This window comes from Diospyros lotus, chromosome 7 (genome assembly GCF_014633365.1).
Source record: "Diospyros lotus cultivar Yz01 chromosome 7, ASM1463336v1, whole genome shotgun sequence".
Lineage (NCBI taxonomy): Eukaryota > Viridiplantae > Streptophyta > Magnoliopsida > Ericales > Ebenaceae > Diospyros > Diospyros lotus.
Window position 1 is genome coordinate 37,608,611 of NC_068344.1, and position 26,308 is coordinate 37,634,918.

Here is a 26,308-nt window from a genome sequence, read left to right on the forward strand (position 1 = left end):
GATGCAAAGATCATGCCATACCTCTTGTCTCAATAAAAAGTGGTGGGTAAAGAAAGAACTTGGTTTCATTGGTTTCATTGGTTTCAACCTAAAATATTTTAGATTGAGAAATAGTTTACATGCAAAAATTCCTCACAAGAAGTATTTTCCTCTAATTTTCTTGTGCGCAGTTGAAATTTTATCAAAAGTTAACCTCAAGGGCACAATCAGTAATCTTTTGATGATAACAAAAACTATCTTTGTCAAATAAATAATATTTTAGAAAATATATTTTTCAAATGTCTCGATCCTACCTATATCAAAAAGAAACAAATATTTTGAGTTTCTCCTTTGATTTTTGGTAGATCAAATTTCTCAAAACAATCACAAAGATGGTAAGTTGTTATGATTTAATTCTGTGGTCAAAAATCAAAATCCAATCCAGATCAATCACTACTATAGAATATAAAGAATCATAGCATAAAAAATTTAACTTTTACAACTAAAAGGCATGCAGTAATTCAGTTATCCTTATAAGGATAAATATTTATATAGTAAAATTTAATCTGGTTATCGACATATTTTCTCAATCATTGCAGTTGAAAGGGTGAATCAAAAATCAAATTCAAAATCATATTAAATTGGGATTTGATCTTGAAAAAAGACGATGACCCATTGATAGCATACATCTCCAATAAATTGATGGCAATACTAGCCTGAAGGTGCCACAAGCAGTACAGAAATGAATAAAGAGCAAAATTACCAGAGGATAGCTGGAATCTGTTGGCAACATAAAATTCAGCATATGTTGCTAATAAAAGGAAATAAAAATTCAATAATCAAGATAAGATAGAGAAGGTTCCCTGAGTCATCTGTAGATTATATATCTTTCTAATGCAAGTATTCAAGTTCCTAATTGCAAGTGCCAGGTTTTTAGCAAGCAAGGAAAATAATGTCTATTTAACACAAAACACATGAGAATCAACAAACCTTGTTGGCCCTAGAGGTAGATATTTTGCTCTTGGTACATAGCAGAACAGTGAAACAATATCTAGCAACCTCTCATGAGTTTCATATAGTTTCTTGAGTTCTTCATCTGACCATTCCTTTTTTACATTATCATGGTTGCGCATCTCCCTGAACATCCAATGCAAGAGTTTCAGTATTAGGGACAAGGACCATGTCAGTGTATCAATAAAAGCTTACTTAAAAGTAGAGAATAGAAAGACAAGCTCTTACTTGACTAATTCATCTTGTGCACTGTACATTTCATCAAGAACCTTTAACATGGGATTTATGAGAACTCCAAGGCCAGTACCACTGGCCCCTTGATCTTCCCCATTACTTACATGCATATCTGATAATTGAGACTGTATACCACCCTCCGCCAAAGCATGTAAAAATTCATAGATTTGCAGCCTATAAGGCTCACCAGATCTAATTGCTATGGTAGTAAGAGCTTGAGCAGCAATTATGCGAACCTGGGTAAGATCATATTAGCCAGAAATGATCAGAGGAAAAAGATAAACATTAAAATCAAACCACCACATAACTGAATTCATGGGAACCGAAGCATTCAATATCCAGGAGGTTTTTTCTTACAGAACAGGTAGCTCATTGCAGTTCAAAGAGAGGAAGACTGAATTACTTTTTCTTTTGGCACATTTAAATTGTAAGAACTTCTCAGGATTAGGTCAAATGTGTGAAGATAGTTCCACATAGGGTTTTGATTCGATTTGATATTTATTTTGGAATATAGTTATCCGATCTTGGTTTTATTTGATATCTGGGAACTGGTTTCCATCATTAAACTAATATGGATGACAATAAATTTGGGACCAAAAATGCAATCTCAGATAAATCTGGTCTAATAGAGGTTCTTGATTCACACATACCAACAACATTATATTAGCATATAAAGACAAAAAAATAGGTGTATATGGCCAACTTATAAAAACTACAACAAACATTTAGCTTTAATTAACCATATATTTAGGGCATAAGTTACTAAAGGACATCCACAGTGAAACAAAGATCGCAGCTTTATAATGGTCAGGGAAGAATCATTTTTATATAGTCTTACCCTTGAATTGCAAAGAAGCTGTTTCCAAATTTCACCCTATAGGCTTCTCTAATCACAAAGGAACAAGATTACCATTGCTACTAAGGCCCGCCCTCATAAGAGTTACTTAAAGGACAAACAAAGGAAAGGAAAGAAAAGAAAACAAAGGCTTTTACATAAGCAACAATAAACTGATTACTTTTCCTTTTTGTTGTTGAGATGAGTGAATGTAGGTTTTACTGTTTTAGTTAAAGACTAGAAACCAAATAATTATAATTAAAGTGTTTTTGTTCACTAAGCCCTTAAAAGAACCTTATATTGAATTAATTATACTACCCAAAAACCCTTATATGAAGTTATTAAATTTTGTTTTAGTAAATATCTTAGCCAATAATTTTCTAAATAAAGAAAAATGAATTTTAAAAATAACATTGTAATAGCACCTCAAAATGAAATTATTATTTTTTACTTCCCAACTTTGGAGAACTTTTATAATGAACTTTTGTTAGTAATACCAAGTTTTGTTGGCTTACTATGTTTATAATATTGTGTACTAAATCGTACACAATATTATAAAATTTTATCAGACAGCTATAAGACTGGCTTTATCAAGGAGTAAAGTACCAATGTGGGCAAATTATGAGCATAATGGAGATGAGGACATTACAATGGATGTAGATCCATCCAATAAATGATGGAAATGGAATGGAGTTATGCATTAGAAACATCAGAGTGACTCATGCTAAAATAAGCTAGTGAAACACAATTAAAATGAATTGATCATGTAAGAAGAAGACTCATAAATGCCTCTATGTGAAGAGTTGTTGAATAGAAGAAGTTTTTAGCAAATAGATAGAGAAAGGACCTAGAAAAACTTATTGGAAACCCTTAGTCACCATATGCATTATAACGGCCATAAGTAGAGATTAGTGAATTAGAATCCATATAGCCAACCCCGCCCAGTGGGATTAAAGCTTGATGTGTTATTTTTGTTTTAGTTGTGTATTAAATCATACAATTGGCAATAAAATTGCATATTTTTATGCATGAATTAGTAACTATATTATCTCATGCAAATAATAACTTGTATTATAATTACTTGAATGTAAGATTAATTGTGTTGAAAAATTTACAAATAAACCACTAAACTATTTTAAGTTTTCTTCCCAATTTATAAGTGAAATTTGAAATTTTTAAATAATATGACAAATTATTATTGTATAAAAGTAATTCTTTTGTGGGAGGGGGCAACAAATTGGTCAAAGAGCAAGACACTAAAGTGAAAAAAAAAATTTTTTTTTTTTTTGATAGACCTATTTCCAGAACTGAAGTTAGAAAAACGAGTATGCATATTATTATGTGTGTGACATTTCAAAAGAGGTTTAGGAGCTTGAGTTTGTGTGGATGGTTAAAGCAATGAAATGTACACCAAGATGGAAATAAAAGGTTTAATAATTTTGTGCCCAATTCTAACTCCCATGTGCTTAAAGGTGTTTGTAATCTTATTGTCTCCTTTACTGGTAGGCCATACCCATACACTTATTCAAGTGGGTATGGTCAATGTTATTGTCTCACTCATCTATCAGACATTCATGGTAGTCAACTCTGTTATTTACAAATAGGAGTTGTACAATATATTGGCATGATTTCTTTTAATAAAGTTGAAATTGTGATATATTTTCTCAATTCAAGTTAGTTATGGGAATTGGGATTGATTATGATGACACATATGGAGGTTTGCTTGCCCTAGTGAGCCAATGGTTCATCAAGGGTCTGTTCAGGTCGTGGGCCCCCATTTCATGCCGTGACATTGCTAAAGGATAAAATAATACTCCCTCCCCTGACATACAATGATGTTATAATTCTTTTTTTCTTTTTTGCTAACAAAAGAATGGGATATTAATCACACAAAAAAAAAAGGAATGGGATACAAAGAAAATACAAGTAATGAGCTAGGTATAAAAGTAGTTATAATATAAAAGTAGCTATAGGATAGTACGTAATAGAAAGTGAAAAATACTAAAATGAATAAATTAGGAAACGAGGGAAATATGAGAGAGGTTATAAGAGTAATTATAATTTGGCAGCAAGAAAAACTTCCACTTTCAGTTTTTTTTTATAGTAGTAGACATTGACAATAACTTTTGCCAATGATAAATCCCATCCCAACCATCCTTACAACATAAGTTCACAAGGAACATGTTGACATATACTGAAATGACAAATTAACACACAAGGCACATGGGAATAAGGTGTAAAGCTCATACCTCCCAACTTCCACTAAAAGCGCATCTTTGAAGTCGAGTCAATGCTCCAGCAAGCGTAGGATTACGGGAACTGGCAGCAGCTACCATTTTATCTGCATCTAACATCATTAGCGCAGTACCAGGAGGGGTTGCAGATTCCCAAGCATATTCAGAGGCAGCATAATTTGCATTTTCTCCAAGGAACCAAACCTGCAAGCATATTACAAGACAGATTAAAACCAAAATATCAAAAAGCAAGCTAAGATCAATAGAATAAGATATCTCCACCTGTAGCATTTCCCAGGTGAACAGTAATTGAACATTCGCATCAAAGATCCCATTGAAAAATGGAAAAACACTTACTGCTGCTTGAACTAATCTCTGCAATGCAAGAGCTGACTTTGGATCAGATGCAGACACCCTATCAATTGATGTGAGGCCCGACATTGACCCTGGTTGTGGTGGGGGTAGATCAAGGACTATCGTGACTGCTTCCAAAGCTGTATGTTTTCCATCAGGGCCAGCTCCAACAAGGCATGTCTGGGAGCATAACCACCATTAGACCAATAAATGATCATTGTTTTCCACCACTAACAGAAAATATGCATGAAGATATATGCATATATATCCATGCATTTTTATATTACCGTACAATGGTCCATTTTCGAATTCAATGCCAGAAAATAATTGATTTATGAAAGCTTAATTTGTTTTGGGGTGGGGGTAGGGGGGGGGGGGGGGGGGGGGGAGAGATGGGAAATGGGGAGGATTAGTTAAAGTAAAGACAGAAGAGCCTTGAGAGCTATTAGCCATATAGGGCATTAGATGCATCATGCATGTCAATTTGCAAATTCATGGGGCAGACAACTATGAGATGCATTTAAAATTATAGTGAATAAACAAACAAATAGGGCAAGAACACCTTGAAGCAACATTGGTTACTGCAGCACGTATATATCCAAAAGTTCAGAAGGGTGTTCCACTTTGCAAGGGTAGAGAGAGATTCTTTTCTTGGGGTGGTGGGGGGTTGTTTTTGCAGCCTTACTTGGTTAGAATAAGGTGAAGTTGATGATGGTATGCAGCCATACACTTGCTTTGCAAAGAGGGTGCTTCTACAACGTAAACCCACCCCCATGGCCCAAAGGCTTGCCCTCAGCAAAAGAAACAAACAACCAACCTTGATAGCAGTCAAGCACAGGTTTTAATGCAAGTCTTGACTGATAGTCAACTTGTCAAGTTGAAATCAAGCTGAGAGCCAAAAACAGCTTCAATATATCACCGAGCTTGGCATTCTTGTATAATGATGACCTAAATAAAGATTCCAACGGCCCAATCTTGATCAAATGCACAGGTAGTTTTCTTCCTTTTATGGCCTTCACAAGAGATGCTTAAATCTAGGCAGCCTAATTAGTGTCTGCTCTAGACACACCTTGTTGCAGGTAATGTCAAACTCCCACTTTCAGACACAATTCTCTTGCAGATGGTTGTAAACCATTTTCTTTTAACTTTAAAATCATAGGGCACATACTAAATGTTCCAAAATATGTCATGCCTCTCCTCACCAATGTTTAAAGAAGCGCACTTTAAGCGCAAAATGCAGCATGCTTAGGGATTTTTGTGTGTGAAGCTCAGCAACTTTAGCTAAGTGCAATTAAAGTGCACTTAAGTTGTGGTTAAAATCATGCTTCAGAAATACAGTTGGTGTTTTTTTTTTTTTAACCAGACAATATGAATGCTAGATTTGTTTAAATATTTGCAATGATTTGGCTGCTTGAATAGAAACCTTACCCAAAAAATGCTGTTTAAGATCTGAAAATCATACATAAATTTAAACCAAAAAAAAAAAAAAGACAACTGTATTTACTGAGCAAAAAAAAATTGATGGAAACATGTAATTAGGTGTAAATTAGGAACTGTTTATATATTCTTGATTGTTGTAAATTAGGGATTGATGATGGATTCTTGACGGCTATAAATTACAGATTGTTGATTGATTGTAAATCAGGGATTCATTGTTTGCAGATTTCTATAAATTAGGGGCTGATAAGGATAGGGGTATATTAGGGATGGGTTTTTTCCCTTGTGCTTTTTTATGATTGTATTAACTTGTAAACGTGTATAAAATATAAATGAAAAATATCTCATCATTTGATAAATTTGCAGCCTTCATTCTTATTTAGTTTTTTTTTTAATGGTTCAAATTTTTTATGCTTATAAAAGTTTATACTCTTTATTTCATTTATGTGTGCTTCATTTCACTTAAGCGTGTGTTTCACTTTATGCTTTGCACTTAAGCTCCGTAGGCCTTCTCTGCTTAGTGTGCCTAGCACTTCTGAAAACACTGATTCTCACTAGACCAGTTGGGTCAAATCTAACACCAATCACGTAGTTCCCAGTAAGTGTTTATCACTCAACTATTGACAAGTACCGAGAGCTATAATTGTCATAATGTGAAAAGTGTCGATAGCTATAATTTTCTGCAACCCCTTGGACTCTTGTTGTAATCATGCTATAATCTTCCCTTCTATGAGCTAACAAATAATATAAATATGGGTGTAGGTTGGAGATGAATCATCCAACTCCAACCTTTCCTCCATTATTTTCTTTCTTACAACCATTTGTTAACTATTCTCTTCTTTTTCTCTTTTTCAACTGGATATCAAAGCATAGGTTTTCTTTCTTTTTCTGGATCAGAACAGTGCCATTGCTGATGCCAGCATAACATCTTACCAGATCACGCCAATCAGCACACCTCTTCCTAACAATCAAAACCCTCAACCATTGCCTTAACCTAGGGTGTTGGCTACTGTTTCTAGCAAGCAAGACTGCATTTTTTTGCCTCAATGCAACACCAATTGACAGTCCTAGGGGCATTATTGACAGTGATTTAGAGCCCCCTAACATCTGACGGGTGATTGGAGGTGGATTGATTGAGCTTTTGGCCTGAGTTCTGCATGCCCTAGGTGTAATAGAATTGTCAGCATCTTTTTCCTTCTGTTTTGGGTCAGACTCTGTATTCTTTGCTTAGGATGCTTTCCTTGAGCTTTTCCATATTCCCTTGCATTGATTGCACCTTACTCCCAGTCCCACAACCTGTTGTATAGTTTAGATTTCAGTTCCTATGGTCATATGTGGAGCTTATTTTTAATGGAAACTTATGCCCTTCCACCACCAGTAGTGAAATTCGGCCCAGTACACTTAGAGGTAATCTAATCCTCCAGATTAGCCATGAGAAATTGGATGGGAGCAACTACATTTCCTGGATATTTTCCAGCTTATCATTTATCAAGACTCAAGGGTTACACAAGTATATCACAGGACAGAAGAAGGAACCAACTGACCATCTTATGCTCATGGAACTTGAGAACTTACTGGTGTTGTCCTGGCTAATCAACTCAATGCAGCTGCATATTGCTTGTGGCTACCTATTGCTCAACTATGGAAGATCTGGAATGCAGCTGCCAAACATATTCTAAGGTTGGTAATAATACCTGGGTTTATGGACTACGAGTAAATGGTTCATGAGATCAAGCAAGCAAATATGTTTTTGGCACGAGTTCAATGACTTCAAAACTAAACAGATTTTTCAACTCCCTCAATAGCTCTTTTATCAATGAGCTTCTCATTTCAGACATAGATTTATGGGTTTTTTTTCCTTCCGTCTTGTATGGATTCACACCTTTCTTCCATCTTTATCAACTATACTACTTGCATAAAATACAAATATATACATATCCATTACATTGATGAAAGGAGAAAAAACCAAGAGCAATTAGAAATTAAGAACAAAAATGGAAGCACTCACTTTTCACTAGAAGAATATAAATATAATGAAATAAAAAAATGAAAATGAAAATGTCCATTTCATTGAGAAAAAAGAAAAAACAAAAAAAAATGGAAGCATCACATTTCACAGAAGAATATAACGAGAAGCAGTAGGATTGAATATAAACCTACTTTCCAGAGTAGTTGAAGAACATCAGCATCAATCTTCCCCGGAACTTTAGTAGCAAATATCCTTGCAATTTCTAGAAGAGTGACTGCCATATCTGGAGTAGCCTAACAAGTATAAAAAAAATGAAATGAAATGATACCAGGATGAGACTCCGTGAAGGTGTGAAGATAAAGGGAAAACACAAAATTCCAGATGCCTATGTAGAACATTATCAGTAGCAAAGCAAGAATAAAAAAATAAAAAGTCAATCATGCAACCAAAGAAACAATTCTTACACTTGATGATAATTTATGAATCACGTTGAATGCCTTGACAGGGCAATCAAAATGCATATTTTTATGTACATGGATTAATATGATGTGTACATTTGTATCAAAGGATTCAAGCTGGTGCATCAAATCAAAATAATTGAAGTATGTTACAAGTGGACAGGGAACTTCACTGTTGTCCACATAACCACATGATCAACCATAAGCATCAATATACAGTACTTATTATTCATACAGCAAAGCAGTTTCAAGCCCCTAACCTTCTGATTGGTAGAATGTGGAAACTAGGCGGAAATGAATTTGTCATTTAGACGTATCTTATAAAATTATTGACTACTTAATTAATGTTTTTCTTTGAACACATACATTTTCCAACAGGAATTTTCAAAAAAGGGCTAGAAAGCTCAAGAAGCACAAAATGGCAGTGGTAGCACAGCGCAGGCAATTTCTGAAAAATGCTCAGGATGCACCCCAGAAAACACCAATTACCAAACTGCCTTGGAATGTCTACCATTGACAAAGCATATATAAATAAAGTGCTAGGTACCTTAAATCGAGCATGCAAAGTGAGCAGAATATCATTCAATAGTGTTGCCGGCCAAGCTGGATCAGAGAGCTCTGATGCAATAATGGACTCCAGTTCATCAAAGGACTCATGTGGACTTTGCATCCAGATCAATGCTTTGATTACCATAGCTCGAACATAAACACATTCACATGCAACAGTTGTTCGCACCACTTCCATTAATGAAGCTAATAAACTTGCAATTGTGTCCTTGCTCCCAGTTCCAGTAGATATAGAAGCAACCCTTTGATTACCTGAATAACAGCAATAATAACAATAATAGTAAGGAAAGGATGAGAGAGAAAGAATAGGCCCTGAAATAAATCACAGCCAGCCAGAATACAATTAATTGGGTTATTGCCCAATAGCCATCAAGTATGAAGTTCCACCACCAATTGTCCAAGACAAATCAACAAAGTAAAAATCATTTCGATTTAGTAATATGACAAATCCTTCCATTCTATGATGGGAACTCTGATTCTTTACTGCTAAAGACAATCCAAGCAGAGTCCATATGACAGGAACTCTGATTCTTTACTGCTAAAGACAATTCAAGCAGAGCCCATAAGAAGAAATCCTTTTTTGTGAATCTCAATTTGGATTTGAATGGCTCAAAAATAATTTTCATAGTCTACCATATATTTAATCCACCTTGAAGGTATAAAAGAAAAAATGGGTCCACCTACATGTTCATTTATATCAGATAAAGAGTTATACTATTAAACACACTACAACAAAGTTTGACACGAAATAGAAGCTCACCTGAGTAGTAGAAAAGAAAAATATTAGGTAAACAATCACCTTAAACAGTTCAATTATGTCTAAAAGAAAAATTGACTCCACTACATTTTCACTATGTCAGAAAGGAGTTCAACTATCCTACCTCAGAGTTCAACACCTAAGAGAACTTTACCTGAATAGCAGAAGAAACATGTTAGGGATAAAGTCACCTTAAAGAGTTCAATATGTAATCAAAATATCTCAACATCATGGTAAAGTTCAAAAAAATACTATAGAAGATCAATTAACTGGAAAAAATTCCATGTGCTGACCAAGAATTGTCTAGAAGATCAATTAAGATTAAGTTTAAATGGATAATACTGGCAAAAAAGTTTCAGAAATCTTTTACCTTCAGCTAGTGGGTTCTCATATTCATCGAGGGAATCAGTATATTCATTGACATGAGCTCCTTCATCAATATCCTGTAAACCTACAGCAAAGGCTGCAGCTCGACTTTTACCCATCTCCTGCACAACTCTAGCTGCTGCATGAAGTACAGGCCTCGAGTAACTACGGAATGAGCCTTCTAACCTGAAGAAAAATTAATTTACAGAAAAAATCATTTAAAACCCACACACAATACTGTGAAAACCACATTCATCTTTCTAAGTTACAGGCTGACAATCATGAGCCTACCAATGAAAGAGAGAAACAAATTAGGAAAAGCAAACTGCTAAATTAAGAGCTATTTGGACCTTCTCATTACAAGTTTGAAAAGAGGCTGTGGACGCCTTGTCTTCGAGGATTTCTCTTTAGCAGCCTTTGGAGGAACTGAATCTTTTGAGTCATCTTTGGCCACCTTTGAAGATATGGATGGTGCTTCAGGAAGCTTAAGAATTTCTCTAGTTAGCCGATACCACCCAGCAGCTCGTTCCTCAGTCCTGAAGACAACAAAGAGTAAGCATACAAGAAGAAGAAAACAAGGCATGAGGATGAAGTAGAAGGAAAAAAAACTAGGCTGGAACTGCAAAAAAAAAATACCTCTCAGCATGATCAGATTTTCCCAAAACACAAAGGATTGCTTCAAAACAAACTCTTTCACTGGGATCCAAGAGAAGTTGATAGAGTACAGAATTGAACTGAGACTTAATGTCAGGCCTTTCTGCAGACACAAAAAATAAATTGTTCAGCTCAACTTTCCTTCAAAGACAAATGCACTAGTTCAATGGAATTCAAACACAATTACCTTCTAGTGATCGAGCTCTAGCTATTGCACGACACAAACGAGCCAGTGCAACTCTAGCAAGAACATCATGCAAATGGAGAACATCCTGCAAAGCTCCTGTTTCACATAAACCAAGCATCTAAAGACCAGACTATAAATCAAAATAAGGTGGTATCATATGAAAATGAGGACCATATCGTGTAATTTCCATTAAACTAGCATAGAAAACAAAATAGAATTAGAAAAAATTAAGAAGAAATTAGTGAAGTAAGAAACAAGCAAGATCAAAATCAGGTTTGGTATCTTCTCTGGATTAGCACAGAAAAGGAAACATTTCAGGATGTCACTAAAATGTTTCGGATAAATTTTGGAAGTGTCAAGAATTTGAGAATAGACAAAAATGCTTGGATGCATCTATATGGAATTACCTAAAGGTATAAAGTTAACTATTTTGTTTCTTGAACTGTATGTGTTAATATATGTCAATGAGAGAAAATATAATAACTAGCAAAAAAAGGGAAAGAAAATATTTCCCTTGAAAAAGTAGCCCAAACAAATGTTACTACCTTAGTTTTTAGTTTGTTAAAATAATAGAATAATCAGTAATGAATTTCATATTATAGATTATGATTAGACATGTAAACAACCCATTTTTCCGAGCAGGCCCACACCCGCTGTTTTCAATTTTTTTAGAAAATTAAAAAAATCTTTTTATTAATACAATAAAAATGTTTTATTGAATAATTTTTTATCATTCTGATTGAAAAATCATAAACTGGACTACATAAAATAATTTTTTGTATTGAATAATACCTCCAATTATTACAAGATCTCAACATTCCAAAGAATACCATAAAAAATTGAACACAAAGTGACAAAATTTACATTGAATAATACCTCAATTTATTGTTTTTATGTAACATGTCAAAATGTTGACAAATAAAAAAGTGCAATTGTAACAAACAATAATTAGAACAGTACAAAAGATGGGAATCTTTGTAAAGCGATTTTGTTTAATTATCTTAATGATTAATTTGATCTAGTTGTAAGAAAATTTATATGACTTGAGATTTACATTTCAAAAAACCATGAAATGACATCTTTTTTAAATCGTTCTTTCACTAAAAACAGATGCTACATGATTTCAACCAAAGCGTTATTGTTTTAGCTACATATTTTAGTAATTAAACTTCTCATTAATTAATAAGTAATTTAGAAATATTTTGTTCAAATTTTCCAAATTCATCTGAGTTGCATCAAACCTCATAATTTTAGATTTCTTATCCAACTTAATCTCACTAAAAAAATTGTGAGTAAAAATTATGAATCTAAGTTCATATATATATATATATATGACCTACTTACAAATTAATATTTATAAAGACCTACAAACTAAATTCTCATAAAGGTCCAAAATTAAACTAAAAATAAATTTTCCCGTAGAAACTAACAAAATTAAAAGGCATGTTTACATTTGAGAAATCATGAAAAATGTTATCTTTCTTTTTAAAGCATTACTTTTCCATAAAATAATCTAAACTACATATAGTTTCAACCAAACATAAAGTGATTTTTAACTAAAGATACTATAATAATAATCCTATAATATTTATACACCAAATTAAACCTATTATAATTAAAAATAAATTTTGTCGCATTTTGCAAGGCAGACCGTAAGTGGGCTATGCATGACCCACACATTCCAGGCTGTGTTTGGCCCATTCAAAGCACATCCCATGGGCCAGGTCAGGGTCCTCACACCAACCCCCCCCCCCGGCCTGCAAAGTCCACAACATAGCCCACCTGTCAAGCATCCGTTTCACATTTCTAGTTTCTAGATTATATAAGTTGTAAATCAAATGGATAAAAGGAATCTTTTACAACCCACCCATTACACCATGTTCTCCTTAGCTTTTAGAATATATATTCTAGCAAAATATTAGAGGCTATATCCACAGTGCTACATATATCATTGAATAGCAAACAGGAAGGAGGATTCCTAAAATGTATCCAACCTAATTATGCTTCCAAAGACTTTTTTGACTAGCAGCCCAAGCTCGCATCATTTTATCATCCATGTGACACCTAGTTGAAGAGAACTTAATGATCAAACAATAGGAACCGTTTCTGTAGTAACAGACACAGCCAAAAGGAAGGAGGATGCTGAAATGCATTCAGCCTAATTTTAGGCTTCCAAAAATGTAACTTGTTTTCCTAGAAGTCCCAAGATCAGTCGCTTTATCATGCCTGTGCAACCTAGTTGGTGAGAAACTAGTGAGTAATGCACAGTCAACATATTTATTAAGAAAATCCATTTTAACAAAAATGATACATTTATATATTCTCGTAACTGAATCTTCAATAAAAACATAGGTCAAAACGAAAGCTAGAGACAACAAAACCTGTGATCTAAAGATCTAATGTAAGAGACTTGTTACTGCTCAAGTGTTTGCACAATATCAACTGGATGGGTCACTATTTCATTTCTATGTCAAATCCTGATCATTTTAACATTGGACAATAGTATGTTAATTATCTAAATTTTGCTCATCCAGTAATCGCATTAATATAGGAAATATGCATCCATTTCATAAGACATTTAGTCATTAGGTACCACAAACTAGAGAAATATAAATTTACCATTGATGAATTCTATAAAACTTTCTTAACCTATATTATTAAAATCTGCAAGATACATCTATAAATATCTATGTAGCTACTGTTTATGGGGATGCACAACCAGAAGTAATAAACACTCTGGTATCTGTGTCTGCTATGTAATTTCTCTTGTAGCCCATCCTCTGCCACAAAAATTATTGTGGCTGCAGTTATAAACCTTGGACTAGATTGAATAAATTTATAAAACTGGCATTATTTAGTGCATGTAGCCTCATAGAAATATGCAACTAGCATATAACTCACAAAATTTTGAGAACAAAAATATCAAGGATACCTCCAGGTTGTGCATGCTTTCCTGCGTGAAGGAAAAAGGACAGAGAGAAAATAAGAATCAGAAAACAAATTAGTTGAGTACACAGAAAAAGGACAAACTGAGATCTCATCATGGCAAGAAATATGAAAAAGCAAGCAGGAAAGCATAAATCTGCAATTATTAAGTTTGTTTAGTTTCCAGTTTTTGCTTATTCCCAAGTCAAGAAGCTACTTATGGGCAAGGCATGAAAGGTTTTCACTCAGTATAAGTATATGTGGATATGTATACGTATATAAATCAAGGCACCAAAGTGTTGATAATGATAAGAATCGATAACAAAAAAGAAAGGGCCATCCACATCTACCATTCTAGATGTTCAACAAATTCTAAAAGTTGATGTTAATGATGGATCCACCACAACCAAAACCCCAAAGCATGCAAAATGAACCCCAAAGCATTCTATCTATAATCATAAAGACTTCATCCTTGTTTACCCATCTTCGTTTAATTAAGGCCCTAGCCCAGTTCCTTTTTTCTTTATCTTTTTAATTCAATTTCTTTTTCAAATGTAGTAGTCTGTAGATTTTCTACTTCTTTTTGTGTTGTACTGGGTTTTGCCCCTTTGAAGGGGGAGGGGGGGGGGGGGGGGGGGGGGGTGTTCTTGGTATTTACTAGCTACTTATCAACAAAAAGAACAAAAAAGAAGAAACATTTGAAGAGAACATATTGTTTGGCCAAGCCCAGTGTCATAAAAATCCCCTAACACCTTATTCCCCCCAACAGATGACTCACCCACTGCTTCAAACCAACGCATTCTTTCTTCCAATCCACTCATTCAAATCATTAAACTTGTAAAAGACCTTCACATTACCAGACCTCGTGCTTCAACGTGGTATTTAAAATTATTATAGGTTTATAACAAAAACCAGATTGCCACTCAAGGTCCCCGATTGAGAACATACTCCCACCCCCCACCCCCCCCAAAAAAAAAAAATTATTATAGGTTTATAACAAAAACCAGATTGCCACTCAAGGTCCCCGACTGAGAACATACTCCCCCCCCCCCAACAAAAAAAAAAAAAAGTGATGAAGATCATAGAGACGAGCATTTTGAGAAATAATATTTTAGGTGTAAAATAAAAATTAATATTGTTTTATTAGCTTTTTTATTTTAATTTGTTTCCTAGTTTCTTTTAATTTCTTTTATTTCCTAGAATCCTAATTAGATTGGGATTACCTTTATAATCTTAATTAGATTATATCAAGGAATCCTAGTTTGAATAAGTTTTTATCTATTAGTTATCTATAAATAATCCTTTAGTGAAGTATTGAATATTACTATTGATTTCGATTTCCCGTTTCTTTGGTTCAAGTTCTGCATCACCCCCTCCCCAAACCCAAACTAAAAGTTTGGACAAAAACTACAATCGATGCAACCCGGTGGGTTGGCAAGCAGCACACCTGTGAAAAGGTTTCCCTTACCATGAAGAAGTATTTTGATAGCCCAACAACTTGGCCCTACCAATTGGCCCAGGCCTTTGGTCTCATAGCCCATCTCCTTAACTCCTATGATGGTTCTCAAGTCCTTCCCAGTCTAGCCTCTATAACTAAAAAGAACAAAATATATAGCCCAACCTCACAGAACTTGCCTCCCCTAACTGGAATTACCTCCTCACCCATGTACACCCACCCCTCCCCAAATCCTTTCCTTTAAAACCTGTCCCCACTTTATTTTGAATCATTTTATGCCTGAACCACACCAGCTGTTTTGTCATGGATGACTATCCAATAGCCCCACCTCAAGCACATGCTTCACAGAACTCTAGATTTCCAGTCATTTCTATCCATAGCCTTATCATTTGTAAGGCCCATATATTTAGTATCAAACCTAAGTGGCTCCCATCAAGTCTTTTTTGGTCTTCACCTCAGAAATTATTATCAGAAGTTTTTCCCCATTCCTCCGAACCATAATCTTGCCCCACTGAAGGTCATTGTTGACACCTACAAAGGTACCCCATGGCTTTTTGACTTCCTCAAACACAAGTGCATAGACATCCTGATCACTCTAGTCCATGTTTCATTTGGACCATCACTTGAAATTAAAGCACATTGCCCCCGAATACCACAAGCCAAGGTATACAGATTGATTCTCAAACTTCAAAGGACCAGATTTGATCCCCTTGACCTTATTTCTACAGATTGATTCTCTGTCACGGCTATGCTAGTTTAAATTTTTGCTTTTGCTTTACTGCTTTACTGCTAGTATTGTGATTTTCTGTTACATTGTGATTCCCTTGATTTAGTTATTGTATTTCAATTTCCAGCTGTCAGTCTATTAGAATCAAAGGGCCATTGTATTTCAATTTCCAGCTGTCAGTCTATTAGAATCAAAGGGCCACGTGTGAGGCCGTAGGAAAAGGACAAAAGAATCTGTTGTAACTGCTGGAAGGGGGCGTGTGTCACAAACCTAGGGTTCGTGATAGGTTAAAAGAGGAATTGGGGAAGAAATCAGAATTGAAGGAAGGGGGAAATCAGTAGAAAGAGGAAGAGATATTAAGAGGAAAGGTGGAAGAAATAGTAGAGAGAAACAAGAGGGAGATTTGGAGAGAAATGTAGAGAAGAAAATCAAAGATTCAATATCAATTTCCAACATGAAAAATCCTATCCGTTTACCTAGCCTTATATAGGCATATTTGCTCCTAACTAACTACATAACAGCACCCATGTGCTTCTAACTATTAGAATTATTAGTATAATTAGATATATTGCATATTGTTGTATGAGTTTTATTTATTTATTTGTTATAACTATGTGTAATTAGGCTAAGCCCATAGACTAAGCCCGTAGGTTATTAGGCCTGTTGTGCCTATTATAAATAACAAACTAAAAGACTAATCTCTTAGGTTTTTCTCTCATAATTGTTTTCTCACACTAACTAATTGCTAAAATATCTAAAATATCTTCTAACAACTATTATCAACCTATTACTATATTACCCTTCTATAGATTCTTGGGTCATGACAATTCCCCTCTCCTTGGGAGAGTTCTTGTCCCCAAGCACTTGCAACAAGTAGCCATGGCTCTTCATCCAATTCCAACCTTCTCTATTTGGTTCATCCTTCTTTCCTTCTTTCTCATTCTAAGTCTCTTCTTCTTCATTTTTAGGTTCTCAATTGAAACAAAAATGATAATCATTGCAGACAAGGCTGCATCTTCCTCCAAAGAGTAACATACTATTTCCCTTGGGTTTGCAATAGCTACCAAATTAAGGTTGCTAGTACCCATAGTCTGGGGATCCAATATAATGCCAAAACCTGGCAATGTGTCCATATCAAATGCCTTCAATGAATTTAGCCGCTCCTTGTCACAGGTAGCAGCTGAAATCTGCAACCCTACAGCCTTCAAATGACGATCATTCCGAAACTCACTCAACCGACCAGCTACCACATATGTTTCCCCCTTCTCATCATCTTCGTTATGTGTTGTTTTGAATGTGTTGTTTTGAATACAGAGGGTTGACTAACTAGTTCTCCAGCCATCTGTTCGTCCTTCAATGTAATAGACAAGCATTCGGATTTGCCAACTGGGGGAAGAACCAATACAGCAGTGGGAGTTTTGTTCCCTTTGACTTCTTCGGTTGCCTCCTTTAGCTTTTCCCCTACAACCGGCTTCAAGAATTCCTCACCACTTTGAATCTGCTGCTGGTGGATAGAACTACTATCAAGGTCATAATTCGCAAGAAACTTGCCTTGGCTAGAAGAGAAATCTGCAATCTGGCTTAACCCTTCATTTCTTTCCCGCCAGCCCTCATTCGGCAGATCAAGTGTATTAACTCTTGCCTTGGCTGCTCCATTTTTAGGAAGTCCTCTTTGTTAAAACTCCCGTGATAATTATCGAAATATTCCACTGGAAAGTTGTAATGATACTTTTTAGTTAGTATCATCGCAAACTCCTGCAGCTTCTCGTAGAACATACAACTGAATTCCTTGCACGTTTCATGAATCCCACTTCTTGTTTCCTTGTCCCCTTGGCTGATCTCCTTCTCAAAATTCTTTCCCCATGTTTGATGCTTCTAGTCAACCGAAAATGCAGCATTTTTCTGCTGCCATTGATGCTCCATTCCAACTGAAAATGAAGAATTCTTTTGCTACAATTGAGGTTCCAATGGTCTCCTAAGTGCACTGCTCCTCTTAGCCCATTTTTCACAATCAGCATACTTTGAAGACTAAAGAGCTATATACATACTGCCCTTCTTTGCCTCTCCAATTCCAACAAAGTTAATAAGAATTCAAAGTCGAAATTACCCTGTGTTTACCTTATTAGCAGCCTAGAATTTGATTGGAATTATCGCCTACGGAATTCCTCCACTGATTCGCTACTCAATCCCTTCTCCGGAGCCACGGACAAGTCGCCTTAAGCCTTCTCAATCTGGGCCAAAACTGTTCGTCCACCTCCTACCACCCAATTAGTCTTGCAATCTTGGACTTTAGCCTCTTATAATTTGGCCAAGACCCCATAAAATTTAGCGGCAGTAAGAGGAATTGGAAGCTGGGCAGTGGCCGAGATCCGTTGCTAAAGAGCAACAGCCAAGATCGCTTGGGTTTGCTTGCCTCAATCACACACAGCAACTTGGATCCAACTACTAAGACAACTGTAATTTACACACTGTTGGAATTGAAGGCTAAGGATGTTCATGGAATTGGCCGAGGGTCACTCACCTGTAGCGCCTTCCAAGTTCAAACTGAGGGTGCTCGCTTGCTTGGAGATTAACACCTCTCAGCGCCTACCCACCTTCCAAATGTCCAGAGTCGCTGGAACACCTCTTGAATCTATTTCACCTTCCTCATTCGTCTTCAAGATCCGATCGGAATTGTTTGGTCTTACCTGCCCACAACACCAAGTCGCTTGCACCCCCAGATCCGTTCGTGGATCTCATTTAATGCCAAGAACACTACTGGCCTTGCTCGTCTCACTGTAACGGACCCAATTGCGATTGCCCAGTTCTTAGTCAGAGGAATTCGATCGAAATTCTCTGGGTCTGCCTCGTTTTCTTGCTCTGGAAAGAATCACCCGCCACAATCGCCCAGCGGAATCCGTCTTCTATGCTGATCGACTCTGATGCAGTCAATACACTTTGTCGGATTCAAGCCAGAAATCGCTTAACCCGCTTCGCACGTCAATTACGAGCAAGAATTATCGAGATTTGCAGCCGAGAGTCAATGGAACTCCTTCCAATCCCGATTGGGCGATATTTCCGATCGAAAGTGTTCAATTTGTTCGCCCAGACTGCTGGACTCACCTCAGACCCTTCCTTTGGTTCTGCCCAATCACTGACCGTTGAAAATGGCCGCGACACCCACCGCACCACCATGAGGAACCCGCTACACAATCGCCAGACCTACTGTAATTAACTCGGCTGCAACACCCACTTCCTTGCCTGATCAGACTGCGATCGCTTGGAACTCCTGCACCAGTCGCGACCTCCTAGCCATTAGCATTGACCTCTATCACCCACTCCAATCACGACCTTCTGGGCCGAGGACCACTAGTAGATAGCTCCTTGAATTCGCTTGGGTTGTTGAGAATCGTGGCCATATCTCACCTCCTCTATCACGGTCGGATCTGAAAATTCACTAGCCTGATACTGTCCTTCGAAGTGGCCTCCAAAAGTCGACAACACACTTGAGTTTCACAACCGAGCATCATTGTCGACTTCACCTCCAAAAATCCACAATGCTTCCAAACACTTCCTTCAACTTGACCATTAGAATCTTAGCCGAAGTCACTCCTCCTACTTCTCCTTCAGATCCGAGCCAACACTCACGCCCTTGTGTGTCGGAATCAATTCCGAGATTCAATGGTCGTCTTCGTCTTCAAAACTCGAGCAGGAATGCCTCTGATCTGCAACTGAATTGCCAATTAAAATCGCCTAACGCAATGGATCAACCACCTTTGTACTCTGGTTTTAATCACTGAAATTAATTTCAATAGCCTTCTAATGAATCAGACCCCAAGCCAGGGACAGCTACAGCCCAATCACTGTCCAATCATTCCAGAACTACCGGAATTCGCCAAACTCAAATCATTGAATAGGATTTGACGGAATCATAGCCGAGAATCATTGGCTCTAATACCATTTGTCACAAACCTAGGGTTCGTGATAGGTTAAAAGAGGAATTGGGGAAGAAATCAGAATTGAAGGAAGGGGAAAATCAGTAGAAAGAATGAGAGATATTAAGAGGAAAGGGGGAAGAAATAGTAGAGAAAAACAAGTGGGAGATTTGGAGAGAAATGTAGAGAGGAAAATCAGAGATTCAATATCAATTTCTAACATGAAAAATCCCATCCGTTTACATAGCCTTATATAGGCATATTTGCTCCTAACTAACTGCATAACAGCACCCATGTGCTTCTAACCAATTGCTAAAATATCTAAAATATCTTCTAACAACTATTATCAACCTATTACTATAGTGCCCTTCTATAGATTCTCGGGTCATGACAGCATGATCTACTGCATCCACAACCACCCAAGCAAGTATATTAACTCTTCCAACTTTGTGGGAGAGGTGTGAAGAATCAATAGAACTTTTCTCAAGTACTCTCCCTCTGCATTCTCTCTATTCTTGTCTTCTTCTCTTCTCTCTCTTTCTCTATCTCTCTCTCTCTCTCTCTCCCTTTGTTCTTACTTTGTTCTACCCTTGAATCTCACTGATTCAAGGTAATTATCATTGTCACACCGTGACAATTTGGTATCAGAACCCGATCCCGACCAAGGATTGTTGTTAGCTCATGGCAGAAGGAACCCGCATGAAGAACATGGAATCGTAGTTGCAACAAGTCAACGCGTATGTCCGAGATCCAGAGACGAGTCAACCAGCTTGAACTGGGAAATGGCCGTAACCATGAGGCAATCATGGCGATCGATCATAAGCTGGAAGGGTCGATAGAAGGATTGGAAAGAAAACTGGATGGAACGCTTGTTCAAATGCGAGAAGAGATGGTGTAGATGAGGGAATAACTGGGAAACCAACTTCAACAGTTTATGTTGATGTTCACACGTCAAAACCCAGTGAGTATGACCCCTAAATTCCCTCCTAGAGATAGAACGGAGCCTCTCTTACAAAACAACAAAGGCCATCTCAGGCCTATAACTCCTGATATGGAGGGGTCAGGATGATGAGGTAGGGGCAATGCATGATAGAGGTCGTGGAGAGTAGGGACATCGCCAACAACTGGGGTTTCCCATGCCAAGATGGAGATCCCTTTTCTTAAGAGAGACAACCCTTGTTGGTGGGTGAGGAAGTGTGAGAGGATGTTTGAATGGTATGACATACCAGAAGGTAGGAGGGTTTACTTAGCGGCTGCCTATTTTGATGATGTAGTAGATGCTTGGTACCAGTGTGGGGGGTCAACCTACGTGGGAAGAATTCACTGAGAAACTATGTGAAAGGTTCGGGGAAAGAAGTATGTCTGACATTATTGAAGAATTTAACAAACTAAGGCAGGTGGGAGATCTGAAAACCCATTTGAAGAGATTTGAAGAGCTTAGGTCTCTCATGAGCAGCCAAGACCCACACCTATCTGAGGCCTATTTCGTGTCCAGCTTCCTGAGTGGCCTAAGTGATGATCTAAGGCCAATGGTTAAGATGATCAAGCCCTAGAACGGTGGAACAGGCCATGGAGAGTGCTAGGCTACAGGAGATGATTGTGGAGGCATTGATGAAAAAACATAGGCAGCAAACTAAGGCTATGGCAGTGGGAGCTTCCCACCAAGGCGGGAGAGGAGTAAACCGTGAGTGGACAAGGGGTAATACCAAAGTCAGGCCACCGAGGATGCCTCAGTCAAATGGCTGGAACAATGATCAGAGGAGACAACCCGAGCTGTGTTTCAGTGCAAGGATAAGTATTTCTCGGGGCATCAATGTAGGCGTCAAATTCTCCTGTTGGAAGGAAATTCAAGAGAAGTAGGGGAAGAAGAAGGAGATGAAATTGAAAAGTATGAGGAGTCTGGATATCACTCTATGCATTGAAGGGGGTGACCAACAATAAGATAATCAAAGTAGAAGGGAAGGTAAAAGATAGGATCTTGCTGATTTTGATAGATAATGGAAGCACCCTAAGCTTCCTTGATGAGGACACTGCAAGAAATTTGAAGTGCCCACTCTCGAACACTCAGCCATTGAGTGTGATAATGGCTAATGGGGGCAAGGTACTGAGTAATTCAGCTTGTTACGGGTTTAAGTGGGAGATGCAAGGAGAGGGATTTGAAGCGGATCTTAGGCTGTTACAATTGGGGGCTTATGACGTGGTCCTTGGGGTTGACTAGATGAAAGGAGTGAGTCCCATAAGTTTTGACTTTAATCGGATGGAGGTTTCCTTTGATAAAGGAGGGAAAAGGATGACACTAAAAGGGGGAAGGGAGATCGAAACATGTAAAATGATAATCGGGAAGAGGTTGCATAAAGCCCTCAGAAACAATTGGAGCAAGCTTACTCAACTATTCTCAATTGTAGCTGTGGAAGAAGGATTAGAGAAGGTGATGATTGAGGAACTAAGCCTGTCAGCTAGCAGCCCTCAACGGAAGATTGGTCAGGTACACTCTCAGCACCTTATTGATAAACTGTTGTTAGAATTTGGGGACCTCTTTGATGATACTAACACCCTACCACCCACCCATAACCTAGACCATTCCATCAACCTTAAGCCTAATTCTGAACCTGTAAACATCAAAGCCTACAGATATTCACCAACCCAAAAATCAGAAATTGAAAAAATGGTTAAGGAAATGTTAAACCGGTCCTTCATAAGACCTAGTCGTAGCCCATTCGCCTCACCAATGCTCCTAGTCAAAAAGAATAATGGTTCTTGGCGATTTTGTGTGGACTACCGCCAATTAAACGCCATAACCATAAAAGACAAATTCCCTATACCCCTAGTAGAAGATCTAATAGATGAACTACACAATGCCACAATTTTCTCCAAGCTGAACCTTCGGTCAGGCTACAACCAGATCAAAATGAAACTTGAAGATGCCCATAAAACTGCCTTTAAGACCCATCATGGACACTTCAAGTTCCTGGTAATTTCCTTGGGCTCACCAATGCCCCGGCCACTTTTCAATCACTCATGAATCGAATATTTGAACCTTATTTGAGAAAGTTCATATTAGTGTCCTTTGATGACATTCTTGTATATAGCCCAACCTTGGACCAGCATTTGAAACACTTGAGAACTACCCTAGAGGTCCTTCGATCCAACCAGCTTTTCATCAAAAGGTCTAAGTGTTCCTTTGGCCAAAAGCAAGTGGAATATTTAGGTCATTTAATATCGAGAGATGGGGTTAGAACAGACTTAAAGAAGGTAGAGGCCACGGTCAATTGGCCCAAACCCGCAACCTTGAAAGAGGGTTCCTTGGTTTAACCGGCTATTACAAGAGGTTTGTAAAGGGATATGGAGTGATAAGTAGACCGCTAACAGAACTCTTGAAGAAGGGGAACTTCAAGTGGGGAGAGGAGCCCGAAGAAGCTTTTCAAAAGCTTAAGGAAGCAATGGGTGTAGTCCCAACTCTAGGATTGCCAAATTTCAGTGAACCATTTGTATTGGAGACGGATGCTTGTGAGGTCGACATAGGGGCAGTCTTAGTACAGAAAGGCAGACCACTGGCATTTTTGGGCCAGGCCTTAAGTACAAGACACTTGGGATTGAGTATTTACGAGAAGGAGTTCCTAGCAGTGTTATTGGTTGTGGAGAAATGGCAGCACTACTTAGAAGGTAGGAGATTCATTATTAAAACGGACCATGAAAGTCTCAAGTTTTTACTACAACAAAAATGACATACTCAATTGCGAAAAAGTGGTATGGCTAAATTGATGGGGCTTGATTACTCGATATAGTATAGGCGGGGCAAGGAAAATGTGGTTGTCAATGCACTATCAAGGTGCCAGGAGGAAGGTAGTACTGCAGCAATTACTATTGTGATACCGGAATGGTGTCAAGAAGTTATTGGCAGTTATGCCAATGATGAGCAGATAAGAAAGATACTAGAAGAAGTGGTGGTGGAACCTAATGGGGCGGACGGATACACCATATCAGAAGGGATGTTGAGGTTCAAAGGCAAGATTGCAATAAGGGATGGAGGGAACCTCAAACAAAAAATATTACAAACTCTACACGAATCACTAGTGGGGGGACACTCTGGTATCCAAAACACCTACCTTAAGGTTAAGCAGATATTCTATTGGCCTAACTTAAGAAGAGATGTCAAGAAGTTTGTGCTAGCATGTGACATATGCAAGAGGTGTAAACAAGAGAATGTGTCCTACCCTGGTCTCTTACAACCCCTTCCTATACCTGACAGAACTTGGACTGGTGTGGCCATGGATTTTGTCGAAGGAATGCCCAAGTTAGAAGGAAAAGATAGTGTCATGGTGGTGGTGGACAGGTTTACCAAATTTGCTCAGTTTATTGGGTTAACCACCCTTACACACCCAAGGAAGTAGCTCGGGTGTTTATGGACAAGGTGGTCTCCCAGTATGGAATGCCGGGGACAATTGTTTTAGATCGTGACAAGGTGTTTACAAGCCATTTCTGGCAGGAGCTAATAGGATCTATGGGAATTAAACTCAATACATCAATTGCCTACCATTCACAAATGGATGGACAGACTAAGAGAGTTAACTAGGTGCTGGAAACCTACCTAGGCGCATGTGTATCATGCAGCCCAAGCACTAGCATAGGTGGCTGGCCTTGACCCAATGGTGGTATAATTCCACATACCACACTGCCTTAAAGATGTCCCCCTTTGAAGCACTGTATGGATATAAACCCCCACTATTACCAGCTGTAGGAGGATAGTTTACAAAATTGTCAGTGGAAGAATACCTTCAGTAGAGGAGGGTAGTCTTGCAACAATCGAAATAGAAGTTGGCTTCAGCCAGGAATAAAATGAAGCAATTTGCGAACAGGAAAAGAAGTGACAGGGAATTGGAGGTGGGAGAACAAGTGTACTTAAGCCTCAAGTATTTTGGTCCGCATTTGAAGTCCATCAGCCAAGGACCAGTGACTAAATTAAGCCCCAAGTATTTTGGTCCGTTCACCATAACGGACAAGATAGGCAAGGTGGCTTATAAGCTTCAGTTACCCGAGGGAACCAAAATACATCTAGTTTTTCATGTGTCCCTCTTGAAGAGGTCCACCAAGACCGAGCAGGTCAACCTAGCCTTACCCATATTACATAAGGAGAAGGATGAGCAGAAGGAACCAGAAGCTATCATGGACAGGAGGGTGGTTTATAATCAAGGGGTTCCCCTCATCCAAGTCCTGATAAAATGGGGGTAGGAGGACACCAATGGCAACACCTGGGAATAGCTACCGAGCTTACTACAACGTTTTTCAAGTGTTGCAAGTCTCCTGAGTATTTCTTGAGGACAAGAAAAGTTCTGAGGGAAGGGGGGAAAGTTGTCACGGCTATGCTATTTTAAATTTTTGCTTTTGCTTTACTACTAGTATTGTTATTTTCTGTTACATTGTGATTCCCTTGTTTTAGTTATTGTATTTCAATTTCCAGCTATCAGTCTATTAGAATCAAGGGACCACGTGTGAGGCCTTAGGAAAAGAACAAAAGAATTTGTTGTAACTACTAGAAGGGGGCGTGATCTGCTGCATCTGCACCCACCCAAGTGAGTATATTAACTCTTCCGACTTTGTGGGAGAGGTATGAAAAATCAATAGAACTTTTCTCAATTGCTCTCCCTCTACATTCTCTCTGTTCTCGTCTTCTTCTCTTCTCTCTCTTTCTCTCTCTCCCTTTGCTCTTACTATGTTCTGCCCTTGAATCTCACTTATTCAAGGTAATTATCATTGTCACACCGTGACATTCTCAAACTTCAAGGAACTCGTAAGATTGTGTACCTTGAGATGCTCATCAGAACCAACCACCTCTAATTCACTTGGCGTTTAGAATAGGATCAGGTTTGTGCCATGTCCTAATCCAAACCATAACGATATCTACATAAACTCCTTAAGCTCCAAACAAGATAAGGATCAACCTCCAGCACCACATCACAGATTGTCTCCCATTTTCTCCAACTTCATAGAGGTTATCAACCAGCCACTACAAAGGCCACAAGCATAAGACTCCATAGACTTCTTGGTTTGTTTCACCAGAGTTCCAACTGTTGCAATTTTTGCCTAGGATCAGATTCCCATTCCCCTCTCCAACTTCCATGCACCAACCAGAGCTTTTGTCCCTCCACTTCGCCTCCAACCTCCCCCCCCCCCCCCCCCCCCCAGCCCCCACCCCAACACACACACACACAACCAAATGTTTTACCATATACAATTTTTCATATAA

General features: G+C 37.9%; 1 protein-coding gene across 1 annotated transcript in view; it reads right to left on the reverse strand.

Moving 5' to 3' along the window:
- LOC127805978 (uncharacterized) overlaps window positions 1–26,308 on the reverse strand; it is a 65,809-nt gene that overhangs the window by 15,961 nt on the left and 23,540 nt on the right. Inside the window, exons 10-20 of the mRNA XM_052342855.1 lie at window positions 13,975–13,995; window positions 11,043–11,138; window positions 10,838–10,958; window positions 10,552–10,737; window positions 10,206–10,387; window positions 9,059–9,330; window positions 8,245–8,346; window positions 4,651–4,827; window positions 4,309–4,497; window positions 1,219–1,460; window positions 970–1,116 (exon numbers count right to left, since the gene is read on the reverse strand). Coding sequence (XP_052198815.1) covers window positions 970–1,116; window positions 1,219–1,460; window positions 4,309–4,497; window positions 4,651–4,827; window positions 8,245–8,346; window positions 9,059–9,330; window positions 10,206–10,387; window positions 10,552–10,737; window positions 10,838–10,958; window positions 11,043–11,138; window positions 13,975–13,995 — 1,735 coding nt within the window. The remainder of the gene's footprint in view (window positions 1–969; window positions 1,117–1,218; window positions 1,461–4,308; window positions 4,498–4,650; window positions 4,828–8,244; window positions 8,347–9,058; window positions 9,331–10,205; window positions 10,388–10,551; window positions 10,738–10,837; window positions 10,959–11,042; window positions 11,139–13,974; window positions 13,996–26,308) is intronic.